This window comes from Camelina sativa, chromosome 1, assembly GCF_000633955.1.
Source record: "Camelina sativa cultivar DH55 chromosome 1, Cs, whole genome shotgun sequence".
Classification (NCBI taxonomy): Eukaryota; Viridiplantae; Streptophyta; class Magnoliopsida; order Brassicales; family Brassicaceae; genus Camelina; species Camelina sativa.
The window spans coordinates 5,802,341-5,820,152 of NC_025685.1; the positions used below are offsets into that span (position 1 = coordinate 5,802,341).

The following is a 17,812-nucleotide window of genomic DNA, read 5'->3' on the forward strand; positions in this document are numbered from 1 at the left end:
TGGAGAACAATAAAATAAAGTTACTTTCAAAAACGTACTTAAATCCACTATCAACTATGCAGAGTACGAATTATGATATACATCGATGGTTGGTCTTGTCACTTTTGAAAAAAGAGTTCAATAAATCCCATGATTGTGTTTTTTAACTGATCACACATCACAGTTCACAAGGGTATCCGATGGAGCAAACCATGTTTGTTGGAGACATCTCAAAATAAAAAACGTGCCTTATTCTTCTCCTATATATAAAGATAGACACACAAACACTCGTTTATATATAGCATAAATCTTCATCTAGAGACACAAAAACCACGAATAACACACATATATATAACCACAACATGACTAAGCTCATACTTATGCTCGCCTCACAAATCCGCATCCTCATGACCGCCGTTGCTTCCGCTGGAGACTTCGCGAGAACCATGGACGGGAAACACGTTGGCCTTTACAAAAAGGAGAAACTCACTCATCTCTGAGTCTACTGGCACGACTCCACAACCGGTAGAAACCCTAGCTCCGTCATAATCCAACAACCGGTCTTCAACTCTTCGGTATTCGGATTGATCACCATGATGGACGATGCACTGACATTGGACGTGTCGAGGCATTCGACTGTGGTGGGCCAAGCCCAAGGGATGTACGTAGGAGCGGCCCAAAGAGAGGTTAGCTTCTTGATGGTGATGAACTTTGCTTTCACTACAGGGAAGTACAACGGAAGTACGATCACGATACTTGGCCGGAACACGGTGACCTCAAAGGTTAGGGAAATGCCAGTGGTCGGAGGCAGTGGAATGTTTCGGTTTGCTAGAGGTCATGTGGACGCTCGCACGAAGTTTTTTGATCCCAAATCCGGTGATGCCACGGTCGAGTATAATTGTTATGTCTTGCATTACTGAAGTAGTATAAGTTTGGAAATGCTCATTTGATTTCGTTACGTAAGTAACAACATATGCATATTTTGCTTCGTTATGTCTTGTTTGTGAGCTGTAGTGTGTTATTTGTCTTTTCCGGTCCCAACTTAAATAACGTGTTTTCTATTGTAATAATGCATGGTTTGATTTCATCTATAGAATAAATAAGAAAAGTAGTTGGTTTTGGGTCAAATTAAGTGGCAACACAAGATGATTCTAAACTTATAGCAACTAATTAGTAGTACATTATTTTCGAGCTGTGATATAAAAATAAAAATATAATGATTAGCCCAATAATCACTAGCTAATCAAAACCTATCTATTGTCTAAGACGAGTTTTGATAAACAGAAAAGAAAGAAAAAAAGGTAATGGGGAGAAATCAAATAATACATATAGCTAAGCCTACTTTTTTTAATGATTGAATTGAAATAGAAAAGTGATTTGAAATAGTAAAAAAAAAAAAAAATCACATTTTTATATCTTAACAAAAAACCGTGAAACGTTTGTTACCAAACATACTCAATGGGCAAAGTCACGGACCATTGTGTGTGACACAAAAAGGTCCATTCACATTATATAATTTAGGAATTAATTAATACTCAAAAGCAAAATTAATTAAAATTTTCAAATTTTTGGTTATTACAATATCTGACGTGGCATAAACACGGCCTTTTTGACATCGCCTCTCTCTCTCTCTCTCTCTCTCTTCCTCTCTCTCTCTCTCTCTCTCCATTTTGGGAATTTTCATCCATAAAAAGTTTATTTTATTTTTATAATTATTATTAGTATTATTTTTGGTCTCTCATCATCGAGAAAACACGAACGAACCGTCGTAACCCTAAAAATCGCCCAAAATCAAAAAGTTTCCTCATCGGCAAAAAAAAATCGAATCTGCTCTTTTTTGATTATATAAATTCAAATCGCTTACCAAATCCGACATGAGCAAGACCTTCGTTTCGAGAGGACTATAATGATCGGACTCTTCTCCCTGTCCCGTCTCGATTGCATGGGGTTTGAGCTATGCCGGAGCTTCGCCGTGGAGTCCGCCGTGGCCGTGTTACTGACTCTGTAGCTCCCAGTCAGCTTCCGCTTAAACAACCTACGGAGGAGAAGAAACAGAGGAAGACTAGTAACGTTAAATCCCGGAAACCCGTTGCCGCCGCCGCCGAGAGGCCCAGGACTAGATTAGCTGCCAGGAAATTGAAGGAGGAAGATAAAGAGGAGGAGCTCCCCCCTCAGGAGGAGATTCCCGTTGTTGTTCCGTCTAAGGATACCACCGATATCGATAAAAACAAAGGTAAAGAGGTTGTAGTTGGTGAAGAAGAAGAAGAGAAGAAGAAAGATATGGCGATTGGTAACGATAGTGGTGGCTCTAACAAGGCTGCTGCTCAGGAAGAAGAAGGAAACACTGCTCCTTTCCCTGAGAGGGTATCATCAATTTTTAATCTTGATTCATAGTTTTTGTAGACTTACTTATCCTCTTTTGTGTGGTAATAATGACTAATGATTCTGTCTCTATTCAGGTCCAAGTTGGAGGATCTCCACTGTATAAGGTTGAGAGAAAGCTGGGGAAGGGTGGTTTTGGACAAGTGTTTGTGGGACGTCGTATTAGTGGTGGTAATGAGCGTAGTGCAGGAGCTAGCATCTTGGAGGTAATCTAACTCGTTCAGTCTGTGTTTACTACTCTTGGCTGATTGTCACAACATCTCCAGTCTGTGTTTTATTAGCTTAGTTATGTTTTTAAGCTTTCTCACATTTCTAAGTTTCTTTTATAGGTTGCTCTAAAGTTTGAGCATCGAAGCAGCAAGGGTTGCAACTATGGTCCTCCACATGAGTGGCAGGGGTACAAGTGGGGGTTTCGATTTGTCCTATCTTTCTTTCAATGTTTCTTAAATTCCTTTACCTTGGATTGTAGGGGCTTCCTTGACTTGAGATGTGAAATTAACATTTTACTTTTTTTGTGAACAGCACCTTGGGTGGTAGCCATGGAGTCCCTAGAGTACATTTCAAAGGGAGGCAAGGAGACTATTATGTTATGGTGCGGGATTCCCCAGTATCCCCTCTCTCCTTTCTACTTTTCTCCTCTTTTGTACTCTGTGTTACTGATGTTCGATGCTCCTTTTTTTTTGTTTTGGCCTCAGGTTATGGACATGCTCGGGCCAAGTTTATGGGATTTATGGAATACTTCAGGGCAAGCGTGAGTCTCAATTGCACATCCTTAGGGAGCTCATGTCTCTTGTTTTTTCAATTAGCGTAGTTTTCCATACATGATGCAAAATTTATTTGGTTTCTTTGGAAATGTGACTTGAATTTTGTTGCTCTTACTACATAAATTCATACTGAGTAACAGTCTGCTTTTAAAAAACCTGTTAATGATTGAAATATGCCTGCTCTAACAATTCTTCTCCCCCTTTGCTTTGCAGAATGTCCTCGGAAATGGTAGCTTGCATTGCAGTTGAATCACTGTCCATCCTTGAAAAGATGCATGCAAAAGGGTTTGTAATTGATTTTTTTTTTCCTTGGTTTTTGTATTTAACTTGTTGCCTGAGGTTTCTTCTGATAACTGTTTTGAGTCTCGGCACCTGGGATCTAAGTTCTTATGTTTTCTCTCTATTAACTAGCCTAACGGGTCATGATTGTCTTCGGTTTCAGTTACGTGCATGGAGATGTTAAGCCGGAAAATTTCTTACTCGGCCAGCCTTCTACGTCTCAAGAGAAAAAGCTGTTTCTTGTTGATTTGGGACTAGGTAGGTTGATTTCATTCGCTTAGTTATTCTTGATAGGTTCATCTGTACCTTTCTCATTAATTAACCAACTTTTCAGCAACAAAGTGGAGAGAAGGTGGTAGTGGACAACATGTGGAATATGATCAACGTCCTGATATGTTTAGGTAATATATTTTCTACCGTTAACGAATTCAAATTCTTATATTCACACTTACTCTTTCTTGAATATCTTTATCTTCTTCATTTCTGTAGGGGGACAGTTAGATACGCAAGTGCACATGCTCACTTGGGGAGAACTGCAAGCAGAAGGGATGATCTTGAATCATTGGCATATACACTCATCTTCCTTCACCGAGGTAGATTGCCATGGCAAGGATATCAGGTACTGCAGACCTATCTATTTTGTTTTGTAGAATGATGTTGTTAGCATGACACTTTTTTTGCTAATCCTTTCTCTTCCTCAATTTTTAGGGAGATAACAAGTCATTCCTTGTTTGCAAAAAGAAGATGGCAACATCNAGTTATTCTTGATAGGTTCATCTGTACCTTTCTCATTAATTAACCAACTTTTCAGCAACAAAGTGGAGAGAAGGTGGTAGTGGACAACATGTGGAATATGATCAACGTCCTGATATGTTTAGGTAATATATTTTCTACCGTTAACGAATTCAAATTCTTATATTCACACTTACTCTTTCTTGAATATCTTTATCTTCTTCATTTCTGTAGGGGGACAGTTAGATACGCAAGTGCACATGCTCACTTGGGGAGAACTGCAAGCAGAAGGGATGATCTTGAATCATTGGCATATACACTCATCTTCCTTCACCGAGGTAGATTGCCATGGCAAGGATATCAGGTACTGCAGACCTATCTATTTTGTTTTGTAGAATGATGTTGTTAGCATGACACTTTTTTTGCTAATCCTTTCTCTTCCTCAATTTTTAGGGAGATAACAAGTCATTCCTTGTTTGCAAAAAGAAGATGGCAACATCACCGGATATGCTTTGTTGTTTCTGTCCCCCTCCTTTCAAGCAATTTCTTGAGATTGTGGTAAATATGAAATTTGACGAAGAACCCAACTATGGCAAGTTAGTATCTCTATTTCAAGACCTCTTGGGCGAAAATCCTGCAATTAGGCCTATAAACACAGAGGGTGCTCAAAAGGTGACGTTTTCATACTGTCCATCTTTCCCTTTCTTTCTTTATTAGTACATCTTGGAGCTGTTGTTTAACGCCTTGTTTTTGGTTTTTGTTTGTACTAGATCATATTCCAAGTTGGACAGAAGCGAGGTAGGTTGAGCATTGGGGAAGAAGAAGAAGATGCCCCAAGGAAAAAAGTCCGTCTAGGAGTCCCTGCAACACAATGGATATCGATTTACAATGCCAGGCAACCAATGAAGCAGAGGTAAAAAAAGTTCATGACCAGGACTGCGTTTGTATTTTGAGTTTTGTCTTGATTACGTTATAATCTTAGATTCTTTGACTTCAATGTGTCTACGGTGAAATGTTTTGGGACTGACGATCTACTTGTTCAACCAGGTATCATTATAATGTGGCTGATATAAGACTGGCACAGCATATTGAGAGAGGTATTGCAGATGGTTTGTTGATAAGCTGTGTATCATCATGTTCGAATCTCTGGGCATTGATAATGGATGCTGGAACTGGCTTCACTAACCAAGTCTATGAACTCTCTCCTGTATTCTTGCACAAGGTGATCCGATGTTTCTCTGTTAATTATTCTTATGTTTTGTGGTCTGTCAAGATGATCTTACCTGAGAGTGAACTCTTTTCTGGATCAGGAATGGATAATGGAACAATGGGAGAAGAACTACTACATTAGTTCTATTGCTGGTGCAAACAATGGAAGCTCATTAGTTGTCATGTCAAAAGGTATGTACACTTTTCCTGCTTTCATTAAACCTTTTATATACTTTCTTCATGAAGGTATTTTACTACTAGTCTCTGAATTTGTGACTTATTCTATGTTTGGTTTCAATGTATTGTGAAGGTACGCAGTATACACAGCAGTCTTACAAAGTAAGCGATTCATTCCCGTTCAAGTGGATAAACAAGAAATGGAGAGAAGGCTTCCATGTAACCTCAATGGCCACAGCCGGAAGCCGGTGGGGTGTTGTTATGTCCCGTAATTCTGGCTACAGTGAACAGGTTAGACTTCACTGACTTTAATGGTTCTTCATTTCATCCTCCTCTTCCTTCAGTTTTTATGTTGATTTATGATCGAGTAAATCACAATTGTCGGTCTACAGGTTGTTGAATTGGATTTTCTGTATCCGAGTGAAGGCATCCATAGGCGTTGGGATGGTGGTTTCAGAATCACATCAACAGCAGCAACAACCGATCAAGCTGCTCTCATCCTAAGCATCCCACGCCGTAGATTGGTCGATGAGACACAAGAGACATTGCGTACCTCTCAATTCCCCAGCACACATGTTAAGGTGAGATATAGTAGCTCAAAAGTATTACTAATCTCTACATCTCTCTAGTGTATAGCTCAAAAAGATTTACGTATCTGATGGCAAATACCTAAGATCTTGTGCATTGTTTTACTTCCGTCTGTGCAGGAAAAGTGGGGAAAGAATCTTTACCTCGCATCATTAAGCTATGGCCGAACTGTATCTTGAGATTTAGTAAAAATGTTGAAGGACCAGAGATAGATGTTTCTAAGTCTCTTATCCTATTCCATATCCAACCCTCTGGCCTCTCAGGCTCTGTTGTGCGTTTTTTTTTCAGTTGAATTGTGAAGCAAAGAAGTGGTGATTGTGTTGTTTCTTCTCGACTTCGATTGTGAAGGAGATTGAGGCATAATCACCGGTTTAGCTACACATTTCCCTCTAAAATTGCTATCTAATTTTTATATCAAGAAAAGATATTTTTGTCATATATTATTAACCTCAGTTGTCCAGTTCGAAACAAAATAGGCTTCTGTGATGTTAGATGATTTTGGAGGTAACCTTTTCTATAAAGCAGTGAATTTAAAATGTATGTATCATCACAGAGAGACCGAAGCTGAATACTTAACTCGAGCAAGTGATGGTTGTTGGAAGAAGCATTTAGTACGATCCCCCATACAGAAACCATTGAGCAACGGGGCATCAAGAACATGGAGTACCAAAGGACAAAACTTAACTCCAAGAAATCAATCAATCTTCTACGTATCAGCCCAGCCACTCGTACTCTGTAAAGCTGACAAGGCAAAAGTCAAAATGGGAAACTCAAATCTAAGGACACCTACTTGCAAATTTTAAAGCTAAACGCAGCCTACTCTGTTCTAACATAAATCACAACAGCAGAGCTGCCAATTTGCAAGAACAGAAACATTACAAATGAAAGAAAAGATACCGAATTTATTGCAATATGAGTCTACTACAACAGAAGAAGGGACTTAAGCAACCCAAGGAAGCAAAACGAAGCCAAATATGGCAAACAAAAAGAAGGATGAGAGACAGAAGTGAATTATGAATAGGTATAGTGAAATAATGAACTATTTAAGGTAGCACAGAACTTGGAACATAAGGGCACGCAAGTAGTTCAAGATAACTGTTTGGAGATTCTCCAAGATCCAATTCCACTGCTTTCAAGGAGGATCCATTCTCTCCAATAATGTAAGCTGCATTGCTCGTCCTCATCCTGTCTTTGCTTGTATCGAAAACCACAGCGACTTTCTTCTCCTCATCAATGAAGAAACTACCACCAGTATACGAAAACATAAACTCATGGCCGATGAGTGCTCTCATATCCGCTGATAAGAAGAACTTGCTTCCCCACGACACCGTGTTGGGCTCAATCTTAGTTGTAACCCAGATCTCCATTGGATTTGTATCCACACGCTGACATAACACGGCAAGCTGCTCATTTCTAACAATGGATAGTGATAGAAGCAGTTCAATGACTTAATCATATTTTCTTAAGTATCAACTTAAGAAAGGTTTAGTGTGAGAGTAAACCGGGGCTGGTTTAGCTTATTTCTTTTGTCTATCTATATATATATAATGTGGAGAGGGTTAGAGAGCTTTATCGAGTATTTGGTGAGGTCTTGTAGGGGGAGTGGGAGGAGCTCCATTAATAAAATCCTCAGTTCCTTTTGTAATTCCAGTTCTATAATCTATCATATCATTTCTATAAGCAAAACATATCAGATAGATTGGGATTATCTTCATACCACCACTCAAAGGGCAGAGGCAAACGCGGGCCAAATGCCTCTCTTGTGAAATCAAAACAGAGTAAGAAACAAGGGTCTCCTCCTTGGCTAGGGGTTTCTGGATTCCTGGGTTGAGCAAACCAATATGTATTCCCCTTGAGAGAGACACCACGGTTAGAATAAAATATGTCCCAGTCTCAAGTGAAATCAAGAACCCTCCATGAAGAATCAAAAGAGTTAAAGTCGTAGATTCTGAACTCAGCTAATGCGAGTGTGACATAATTAAACATAACAACACTCAAGATTTTGTAGGATTTGGTAATGCTAGTTGTATCCGAGAGCATACGAATATAAGTTTCTGTAAGAATTATCTGCGGCAAGGATCCACCGGGGTTTCCCACAATAGGGGTTAAAAACCAAGACCCTAGGGTCGTATTTCAGGACGCATAACAATAAACCGTCGCAGTGAGAGACATGACGTACACAGATTTGATCAGAACCTGCGGGAGAAGTAAGTGTACCTTGACGTTTCATGCATAATAGTTCACCCTGCTCGTTATTGTTGTGAAGATTTACGTTCACCAAATAAACCTTATAATCTATCATCATGGCCATCATAAACTCTCTTTTCTTTGTAGCTAGTTTGGCTTGAACACCGAGGTGTTTCTTTTTAAAGCTCCTACTTCTGGACAATGTGTTCCACTTTTTGCAAGTAGACCGGACTCTTCTCATAGATGTCACCGGAACCTTAGAGAGCACCTCCTCCGCCAAATCCCTTGGAAGATCCGACAAATCTTTTGGGAGATTGGACATTGATGAGGATCGATGTAACCTGCCTTGAGATGCACACAATTCATGGGCTGCAACTTCAATTTGTATCCGGATAACCCTAAAATATAGGGTTTGTTAGCATTTTAATACATTTTAGAAACATAATTAGGAGAATGATACAATCACTATTTATAATTGGGAAAAGAGGGAGGTATGAGATAGAGGTAGCAAGAGATAGCAGTGTGTGTGACATAGTGATTAATAGAATATTACGAGAAGGGCATTGAGAGTTCTAGGGAAGAAAGACAAGAGAGAGGGAAGGAAGAGAGTGGTTATGTGGATATAAAAGTTTTTTTTTTACTTCTTTATTATATTTTATATAATCTAAAACCAAAAATACTAGATAATTAAAATTGGTATTCGAAATTTTTTCAGATATATAAAAATCTATGTTTTTTTCTTTACAATTTGATGGTTTTATTTGATAATGTTAAATATTTTTTTACAAATTTTGTATCCGTACACTTTATTGAGTGTACAGATGTCTGTACACTTTATTGAGTGTACAGATGTCTGTACACATTATCTATTGTACTGATGTAATTTGTTTAATTTGTATTTTTAATTATGTGTACAGACATATGTACACTTAATAAGATGTATAGACACTTGTACACTTAAAACAGTGTACGGATAATATAATATATTAAAAAAAATTATTAAACAAAATTCATATTAAATTGTAAAGAAAAATATATATATATATATATATATTTATGTATCTAAGAAGTTTTCTAAAAAAAAGAAATATATTAACAATTATTTGAAAAATCAAGAAAATAGGAGAAAAGAAGAGTAATGGCATAAGATGTAATTAAGTAAGGTCTTGGATGGCAAAAAAGACAATATAATTACATGAATAGTGGTCAAAATTGTTTTTTCTAATTGTAAATAGTGAATGTATTGATTTGCCAATTTTGTTTCAAAAACGTATCATTTCCCCAAATAACTCTAAAATATAACTATTCGGTTTGGTTTTCCGGTTTTTGAAAAATCTAACCGATATAACCGGACAATTATTTGTTATATATAAATTTCAGTTGTCCAATTCAAAACAAAAACAGGATGTAGTATTGGTCACTGTGTTCTCTCCATACACGACCTGAAACCTTCAACTTCAGTTCTTTGTTGCTGTTGTTGCCTGTAGAAAAGAACAAAGCTAATTTGCGAGTGATGATTAAGCCATCTTGACTATCACGAACCGTCTTGTGACTGTCACGAATGCTTCTCGGCACGCCTTGCCATGTCAGCTTTCTGCCATTACCTCCAACCTCCAAACTGTAGCTGAAGCTCATTGCTTCTTCTTCATCTCCCATAAACTGCACGAAGGCTATTGTTGGATATTGGCTACGCCCAATATGCCACTCGGCCCAACAAAATTCATTAATTACAATCTCGGCCCGACAAGATTGGGAGCAAGTCCATTAATTCCCGCAAAAGGGCAATCTCGGGAATTCACGACGAAAACCCTAGACATCCCTAGGTCGACAATCCCCTATAAAAGGAGAAAGCATTTATTGGGATCATGATCCTGACCCGCGGACAATACCTAGAGAGCAATACTTTGCATTGAAAACTGCTATTATCTTTCGTATAATTCGTTCTTGTTTTCAGTTCGTCAATTTAAGCTTACTAGTTCGTTTGTGGACTAACAAGCTCTAATCCGACTTGTTTTAAGTGACGATCTCACGTTTTCCCCGATTAATAAAAGAACTTGCTTGCTTTTTCCCACAAAATCTTTATTTGTTTAAACTGCGTAATCCCCGGTACAAACAATTGGCGCCCACCGTGGGGCAAGAGTAAAGCGTTTCTTTTGACGAATCAAAACCGACGATCCTCACTTCTTCGAAGTCTCAAAAGTCATGACGAACCCCAGCGAAAACTTCACCGAAGCAACGGAGCAGCCAACGGGGCAGCGATGGGGGCGAACAAGAACACGAACTGTCCTCCCGCCGAGCTCCCTGCCGAGCTCCCTGCCAAGCCCAACCGAAGGCTCCTTGCCGAACCCAGTCGAAGGCCCACTGCCGAGCACAGTCTCTCTGCCGGCGCCTGACGCGTCCTCCGAGCCTCCCGTAGCTGCACACGCCGAAGCCGGACCTGCCGCAGACCAGCTGGTTACAAATGTCGCTGCTCTCCTCACCGCCGCTCTCACCAACGCTACCACTCTCCCCAGCGCCACTCTCCCCTTACCTGTACAAAGAAACAGACTCGACGATATGATGCAGGTCATTCTCGGTCGTCTTGATGGCCAGGAAACACGAACGAACGAACGGCTCGAGGCCATCGCAGCCGCACAAGAGGCCTCGCAGAACCAAATCAGCAAGCTCCAACGAAGGAGGGGCGAGCGCCGAAACGACAGCAGTCCTGCCGGCGAGAACGAGAATCCTCCCCCAGCGCAACCTTCTGTGCAGGACGATACGACGGCCACAGACGCCGCCCGACATCCATTATCGTAGGATCCGTTGATCGACGCAGTAGAGAGGAACCAAATGAGGAGCTGCGAGACGGCCAAGACCAAAGGAGCGGTAGCCCGCCGACCCTGACACTGCCGATCCAACAGCCCGAGGCGGTTCTCAAGGATGAAACCATACGACGCCTAGAAGCGATGGTCCACGAACTCTCTTCCAGAGTCCATCGAGCCACGAGCTCTGCTCCCAACCTCGATCGAGTGCTCGAAGAAGTCCAGCGCTCACCGTTTATGGCACGAATCTCCCGAAACCATTTTTGACGTCAATGAGCTTTGCAATCAGCCGAGCTCATTTCAGTGACGAAGAGTACGAAGCTGGCTGCTGCCAGCTATTCGTTGAGAATTTAGCCCACGAGGCTCTAGGGTGGTTCTCCCGGCTCTCGCCGAACTCGATAGGGAGCTATCACGAGCTTACCACCGCTTTTCTCCAACATCACTCTACATTCATGATTCGAGGTGCGTCGAACGCCGATCTCTGGAACATGTTCCAGCGAAACGACGAATCTCTCCGAGACTTCATGGAGAGGTTTAAAAGAATCGTCTCGAAGCTCTCGATTGCCGACGACACAGCAATATCAGCTCTCCGAAATGCTCTCGCTCACGGCTCCCGATTTAGGGAGGACATAATAATACACGAGCATCTGACTCTAGATGACGCACTCACCGTGCTAACAGATACATAGATTTAGACGAAGTGAAGGCATCGAGGACAAACCGTCCAGAACCCCCGGCCCCCAAATCATCCAAAGGAAAAGAGAAGGCACAAGACAAGCATCACGAGCCTCGTCAACACTTTGATAAAGAATACGCCGATAAGTTGGACAAAGGAAAGAAAGTCCAAACATTTGCAGTTAGCAATCAAGATCCCAAGTCATCTTCATTAAGACCCTGGAATAACAAGTGGGTCCGAGACCCATCAGGAAAGGGTGGCAACAAATATTGCGAATACCACAAGCGAGCAGGACACTCAACAGAAGAATGCCGCACCCTCCAACAAATATTGCTCGACAAATTTAAAGAGGGCCAAATTGACGTCGATCTCGAGCGACGACAAATAGTCGTTCACAGGGATAACCATTTTTTCAATCTTGAGAACGAAAACCCAAGCAAGCAATATAACACCGCCCCCGCGCCACAACCGAGACCCGAAACCCTACCTCCGCCCCCACCATAAACCCATAAAAGGAATCCCGAGCGAACTGAGGATGCGAACGCTCCGGCTCCACGCCGAAGGATAAACATGATCATGGGTAGTCTGGCGATTTACCGCGACTCGGTCCGTTCTATCAAAGCTTCTCGACGGGGACTAGAGGTCAAACGAGGATGGTTAGCTCAAAGCAAGCCACCTACTACGAACTCCGATCCAATCGTGTTCACAGAGGCCGACGCATCGGGTCTAACTGGACCTCATAACGACCCACTGGTGGTCGAGATGGAGATCGGCGAAAGCATGGTTACCAAAATCTTCATCGACACAGGTAGTTCCGTAAACGTCATTTTCAAAGACGTGCTCATTCAAATGAAAATCGACCTGCGGACCACCGAGCATGATATTTAACCTCTCACCGGATTCGACGGTGACACAGTGATCACGGAAGGCACGATCATGCTACCAGTTTATGTGGGCGGGACGATGCATTGCATCAACTTTGCTATCATCGACAAGCCGATCGTATACAACCTCATCCTCGGCACTCCTTGGCTACATAAGATGAAGGCCGTAGTGTCAATTTACCACCAGTGCGTAAAGTTCCCAACTCCTAGAGGAATATATACACTACAAGGGGACCCGCTAGTAGCAAGAACCTGTTTCATCATTGAGCGACAACAACGCCACGCCCAGACATTCACCGTTTCGGACTCAGCCGAGCGCCCAGATAGTCGTGTTCGCCCTAACTACAAATCAATCATCCAAGTAAACATTGACTCTTCCAACGCAACTCGATGCGTGGGAATCGGGGCCGACCTACCACAGCCAATCAAGGACGAGCTCGTAAAGTTCCTGTGCCAGAACGCAACGACCTTTGCATGGAGCATGAGCAGTATGACCGACATTGACGTTCAAACCGATCAAACAAAGGCGACAAAAGCTTGGGCTAGAGCGTACCGCCGCCGTTAACGAGGAAGTCAAGAAATTACTCGAGGCTGGATCCATCCGTGAGATTAAGTATCCCGACTGGCTGAGCAATCCAGTAGTGGTAAAGAAAAAGAACGGCAAGTGGCGGGTGTGCGTCGATTTTACCGATCTCAACAAGGCGTGTCCAAAGGATAGCTTCCCCCAACCGCGAATCGACCAACTAGTCGAGGCAACCGCGGGGAACGAACTTTTGTCGTTCATGGATGCGTACTCAGGATACAACCAGATTATGATGCACAAAAACGATCAGGAGAAAATGGCCTTCATCACCGATCAGGGAACTTACTGTTACAAGGTTATGCCATTTGGCCTGAAGAACGCTGGTGCAACATATCAGCTCGGACGAACCATGGAAGTTTACATCGATGATATGCTGGTCAAGTCAGCCCAGGCCGTTGATCACGTCTTGCATCTCGCTCAGTGTTTTGAAGTGCTAAACCGATACAATATGAAGCTGAACCCAGCCAAGTGCTCGTTCGGCGTGACTTCTGGAGAATTCTTAGGATACCTCGTCACGAAGAGAGGTATCGAAGCTAACCCGAAACAAATTTCGGCGCTTACCAACCTCCCATCTCCACGCAACACCCGAGAAGTTCAGCGCCTCACCGGGCGGATCGCTGCCCTGAACAGATTTATTTCACGCTCTACCGATAAGTGTCTACCTTTCTACCAGTTGCTTCGTAGCAACAAGAAGTTCGAATGGGATGATAAGTGCGAGTCTGCTTTCCAAGAACTCAAGCACTACCTAGCTACTCCCCCTGTCCTAGCAAAGCCCGATGAGAGCGAAACTCTATATCTGTACATCGCTGTCTCCGGCTCGGCGATTACGAGGCAAAGAACGACCGCATGGATGCCTACCTCAGAGTCGTCCAAGACATGTCCAACAATTTCGAGACATTCGAGCTAAACAAAATTCCCCGAAGTGACAATGCACCGGACGACGCTCTGGCCGTCCTCGCATCCACCTCCGATCCCGACCTCCGCCGAGTCATCCCTGTCGAGAGCATCGATCGACCAAGCATCAATCTTCTCGCACATGCCGAGCCCAGTATCCAAGATAAGAAAAAGAAAAAACAGATTATCGAACATTAGACTTTCAGCGATCAAACAAAGAACAGAGGACAGCACCCCCATACTCACGTTATTCGTCGTTGAACCATCGGCCAATGTACCACCTGTTGAGTTCTTGGCCGAGCAAGGATCCGCGACTATCAAAGAAGGACAAATTTCGTCGTCTCAGGAACAATCGTCACAATCTCACGAACGAGTTTCATCGTCACCATCTCAAGAACAAGCGTCATCATCGCACGCTCATCCCAATCCCGAACTTCACGAGCGACCACACGATTGGCAAGAAGAAATTTGTTGTTTTATCGCAGACGGTATCGTCCCCTCGGACAAGTGGGAGGCCCGGCGCCTTCCGACTCGCTGCGCGCATTACACACTTCTCGATGGCAACGTCTTCCGTTGGACAGCATCTGGTACACTTTTGACTTGCGTCGGTTCCGAAGAAATCAATGATGTAATGAGAGAGGTTCACGAAGGTTCCGGCGGTAATCACTCCGGAGGTCGCGCTCTCGCACAACGCATACGCAATAATGGTCATTATTGGCCAACCATGAATGACGACTGCGATAAATTCGTCGCTAGATGCGAGAAATGCCAGCGCCACGCTCCAATCATCCATGCGCCAACCGAACTGTTGAGAACGACCTCTCCACCATATCCCTTTATGAGATGGGCAATGGATTTCGTTGGACCTCTCCCTGCGTCCCGTCAGAAGAAATACATTCTCATTATGACGGATTATTTCACCAAATGGGTTGAAGCCGAAGCCTACGCAAAAATCGGAACAAACGAAGTCCAAAAATTTGTGTGAAAAAACATCATTTGCAGGCACGGAATTCCGTATGAGATCGTCACCGACAACGGNGACGACTGCGATAAATTCGTCGCTAGATGCGAGAAATGCCAGCGCCACGCTCCAATCATCCATGCGCCAACCGAACTGTTGAGAACGACCTCTCCACCATATCCCTTTATGAGATGGGCAATGGATATCGTTGGACCTCTCCCTGCGTCCCGTCAGAAGAAATACATTCTCATTATGACGGATTATTTCACCAAATGGGTTGAAGCCGAAGCCTACGCAAAAATCGGAACAAACGAAGTCCAAAAATTTGTGTGAAAAAACATCATTTGCAGGCATGGAATTCCGTATGAGATCGTCACCGACAACGGCGCGCAGTTCACTTCGCTCCAATTCGAAGGTTTCTGCGCGAAGTGGAGAATCCGTTTAAGCAAGTCGACCCCCCGCTATCCACAAGGCAACGGACAAGCCGAGGCGACCAATAAGATCATCATTGACGGACTAAAGAAACAACTCGAAGATAAGAAAGGTCTCTGGGCCGACGAGCTCGATGGCGTTCTATGGTCACACCGAACTTCCCCGCGCCGATCAACAGGAAGGACGCCGTTCTCCCTTGAGCATGGAATGGAAGCTACATTGGCGTACCTACATTGCGACGCTCAATGCTCGTTCACGATCCTACTCTCAATACTAAGATGATGCTCGATACCCTCGACACTCTCGAAGAAGAACGCGACAAGGCACTTCTTCGAATTCAGAACTATCAACAGCAAGCCGCTAAATATTACAACAAGAAGGTGAAGCCACGCCACTTTGACGAATGTGCTGTCGTCCTCCGAAAAGTCTTCGAGAACACTGCCGAGCTCAACGCAGGAAAAATGGGTTCTCATTGGAAAGGCCCTTACCTGATTTCCAAGATCGTCACTCCCGGCGTCTACCAGCTGCTCGCCATGGACGGCACACCAATTCCTCGCTCATGGAATTCCAGCAACCTTAAACGTTATTACCATTAGAACAACCGCAGTACCAAAAAAAAAAAAAAAAAATTAAACGTACCCCTAGTGTTCGGATATGTCTGAGATTATCGAAAAATCCTGGAGGATGAGCGCGCAAGTGGACGACAGGCTCTGTAAACACCGACAAAAATAAAGAAAGGGTCAGAAACCAGTCAAGTAGCAATCAAACAAGTATGAGTGAGAAACTATGAAGCTACCGGGAAACATATTCCACTCAGTAGAGCAAAACACATCGAGGTCATCAAACGAAATCTCGTCACGCTTGACAAAAAAAAAATAACGTTGCCAACGAAGAATCTTTTTCTCAGCCCCGACGATTATCTGATGACCCGATTTAGCACTGGTGTAGAAGTATCCCGGACTACCTCTAACTTTTGTGAACTTGGTGGCTTCCTCCAGAAAATGCACGTCAACCTCTACACCACAATTGGTACCAAGTATCGCCAAACCAACCGCATTACGGATACCTCCCACAGACAGCTGAAAAATGGCAATCCTACGCCTCGCACAATAACGTATCAAAACTTCCGGCAAAGGGAACCAAAGACCGCATTCAGTAAAGTAATGCTCAAAAAGCGCAATGAAACCTGTCGGAGTCGTCCAAGGACGTTCGTGAAACTCAGGAACCCGGAAAACCAATCCCTCTGGCATCCTACACCACTGCGCCATCTCAGCAATAGTATCTGATGTGCACAACGAAGGACCATGATCGGCCGGACCGACTGAAAGATTGACACCAATCGACGCAGCGCTAAGACCCAAAACAGCCGAACGTGGACCAGTATCCTCGGCCAGGACGACGTCCATGGGACTCCCACCAGAACCACTGTTGCTATCTTCGCTGAACTCGAGAATATCAGCAAAATTGTAGTCGTTGGCCAAACTGTCAAGATCTCCGCACTCTGCTCCAATGTCGACACCAACGTCATCGAAAACGTCTTTATAAGCCTCATACTCTTTGGAGAAAGCGCGTCGGATTCCTGCAAGAGTTTTACCACGCGCATGCGTTGAAACTCAGGAGCTCGTCGAAGGACGACCTTCCTTTCCGCAAGACGTGCCAACCTCGCGACCTCCCATCATAAGATCAACATCGCCATCATCAGAGTTGGCATCAGTCTCATGGCAAACATGACCTCCTAGACGACATCCGCAACCCTCTATGCCGACCTCGGCTTCGTCTGCAATCTCGCAAACATGTCTCAGATCGGCAGAGCGATCTCCCGTCTCAACTGCTCCGCCGACCTCACGATGACCAACTGCACTCTCAATCCCACGACCAACAATGTCGGAGTCGGCAAATTCTTGGCCGAGTTGCTCGCCAAGCTCTCTACCGAGCTTGTCACGGCCACTCGTCCCTCCGAGCCCGCCAAGCTTGCTGCCGAGCTTGTCAAGGCCACTCGTCCCTCTGAGCTCGCCGAGCTCATCAAGACCACTCGTCCCTCCGAGCTCGTCCCTCCGAGCTCGTCACCTCCGCTCGACCCTCTGAGCTCGACACCTCTACTCGGCCCATCTCGATTTCCCCCGATCTCAAAATCCAACTCCTTCCGCCTATCTCCTTTTCCGTCATTGGAACAGATCAAAATCGTGCCGACCTCGCTAGACTTGCGACCGATGGATCCCATCACCCACTCATGCGATCCGCCGAGCTCACCCTCAACCAGCCGACCTCGGAGATCTCCACCATC

At 43.7% G+C, this 17,812-nt stretch overlaps 2 protein-coding genes and 2 pseudogenes across 3 annotated transcripts; 3 read left to right on the forward strand and 1 right to left on the reverse strand.

The window, feature by feature from the left end:
• LOC104778200 lies at positions 295-1,093 on the forward strand (annotated as a pseudogene).
• LOC104778257 (casein kinase 1-like protein HD16) lies at positions 1,702-6,601 on the forward strand. 2 transcript variants are annotated; one of them, XM_010502658.2, is made up of 16 exons: positions 1,702-2,343; positions 2,439-2,567; positions 2,691-2,764; positions 2,884-2,953; positions 3,057-3,112; positions 3,339-3,410; positions 3,568-3,662; positions 3,739-3,805; positions 3,894-4,023; positions 4,590-4,808; positions 4,907-5,049; positions 5,184-5,358; positions 5,447-5,537; positions 5,656-5,813; positions 5,915-6,103; positions 6,230-6,601. In XM_010502658.2, the coding sequence occupies exons 1-16, from the start codon at positions 1,936-1,938 to the stop codon at positions 6,287-6,289; spliced, it is 2,136 nt and encodes a 711-aa protein (XP_010500960.1). In that variant the 5' UTR covers positions 1,702-1,935; the 3' UTR covers positions 6,290-6,601. The 2 variants fall into 2 exon arrangements, with proteins under 2 accessions (XP_010500960.1, XP_010500967.1); XM_010502665.2 differs by lacking the exons at positions 1,702-2,343; positions 2,439-2,567; positions 2,691-2,764; ... (4 more) ...; positions 3,739-3,805; positions 3,894-4,023 and adding exons at positions 4,220-4,282; positions 4,371-4,500.
• LOC104778218 lies at positions 6,853-16,416 on the reverse strand (annotated as a pseudogene).
• Positions 14,170-15,120, forward strand: LOC104778246. The gene has a single exon (XM_019244808.1). The coding sequence runs from the start codon at positions 14,170-14,172 to the stop codon at positions 15,118-15,120; it is 951 nt and encodes a 316-aa protein (XP_019100353.1).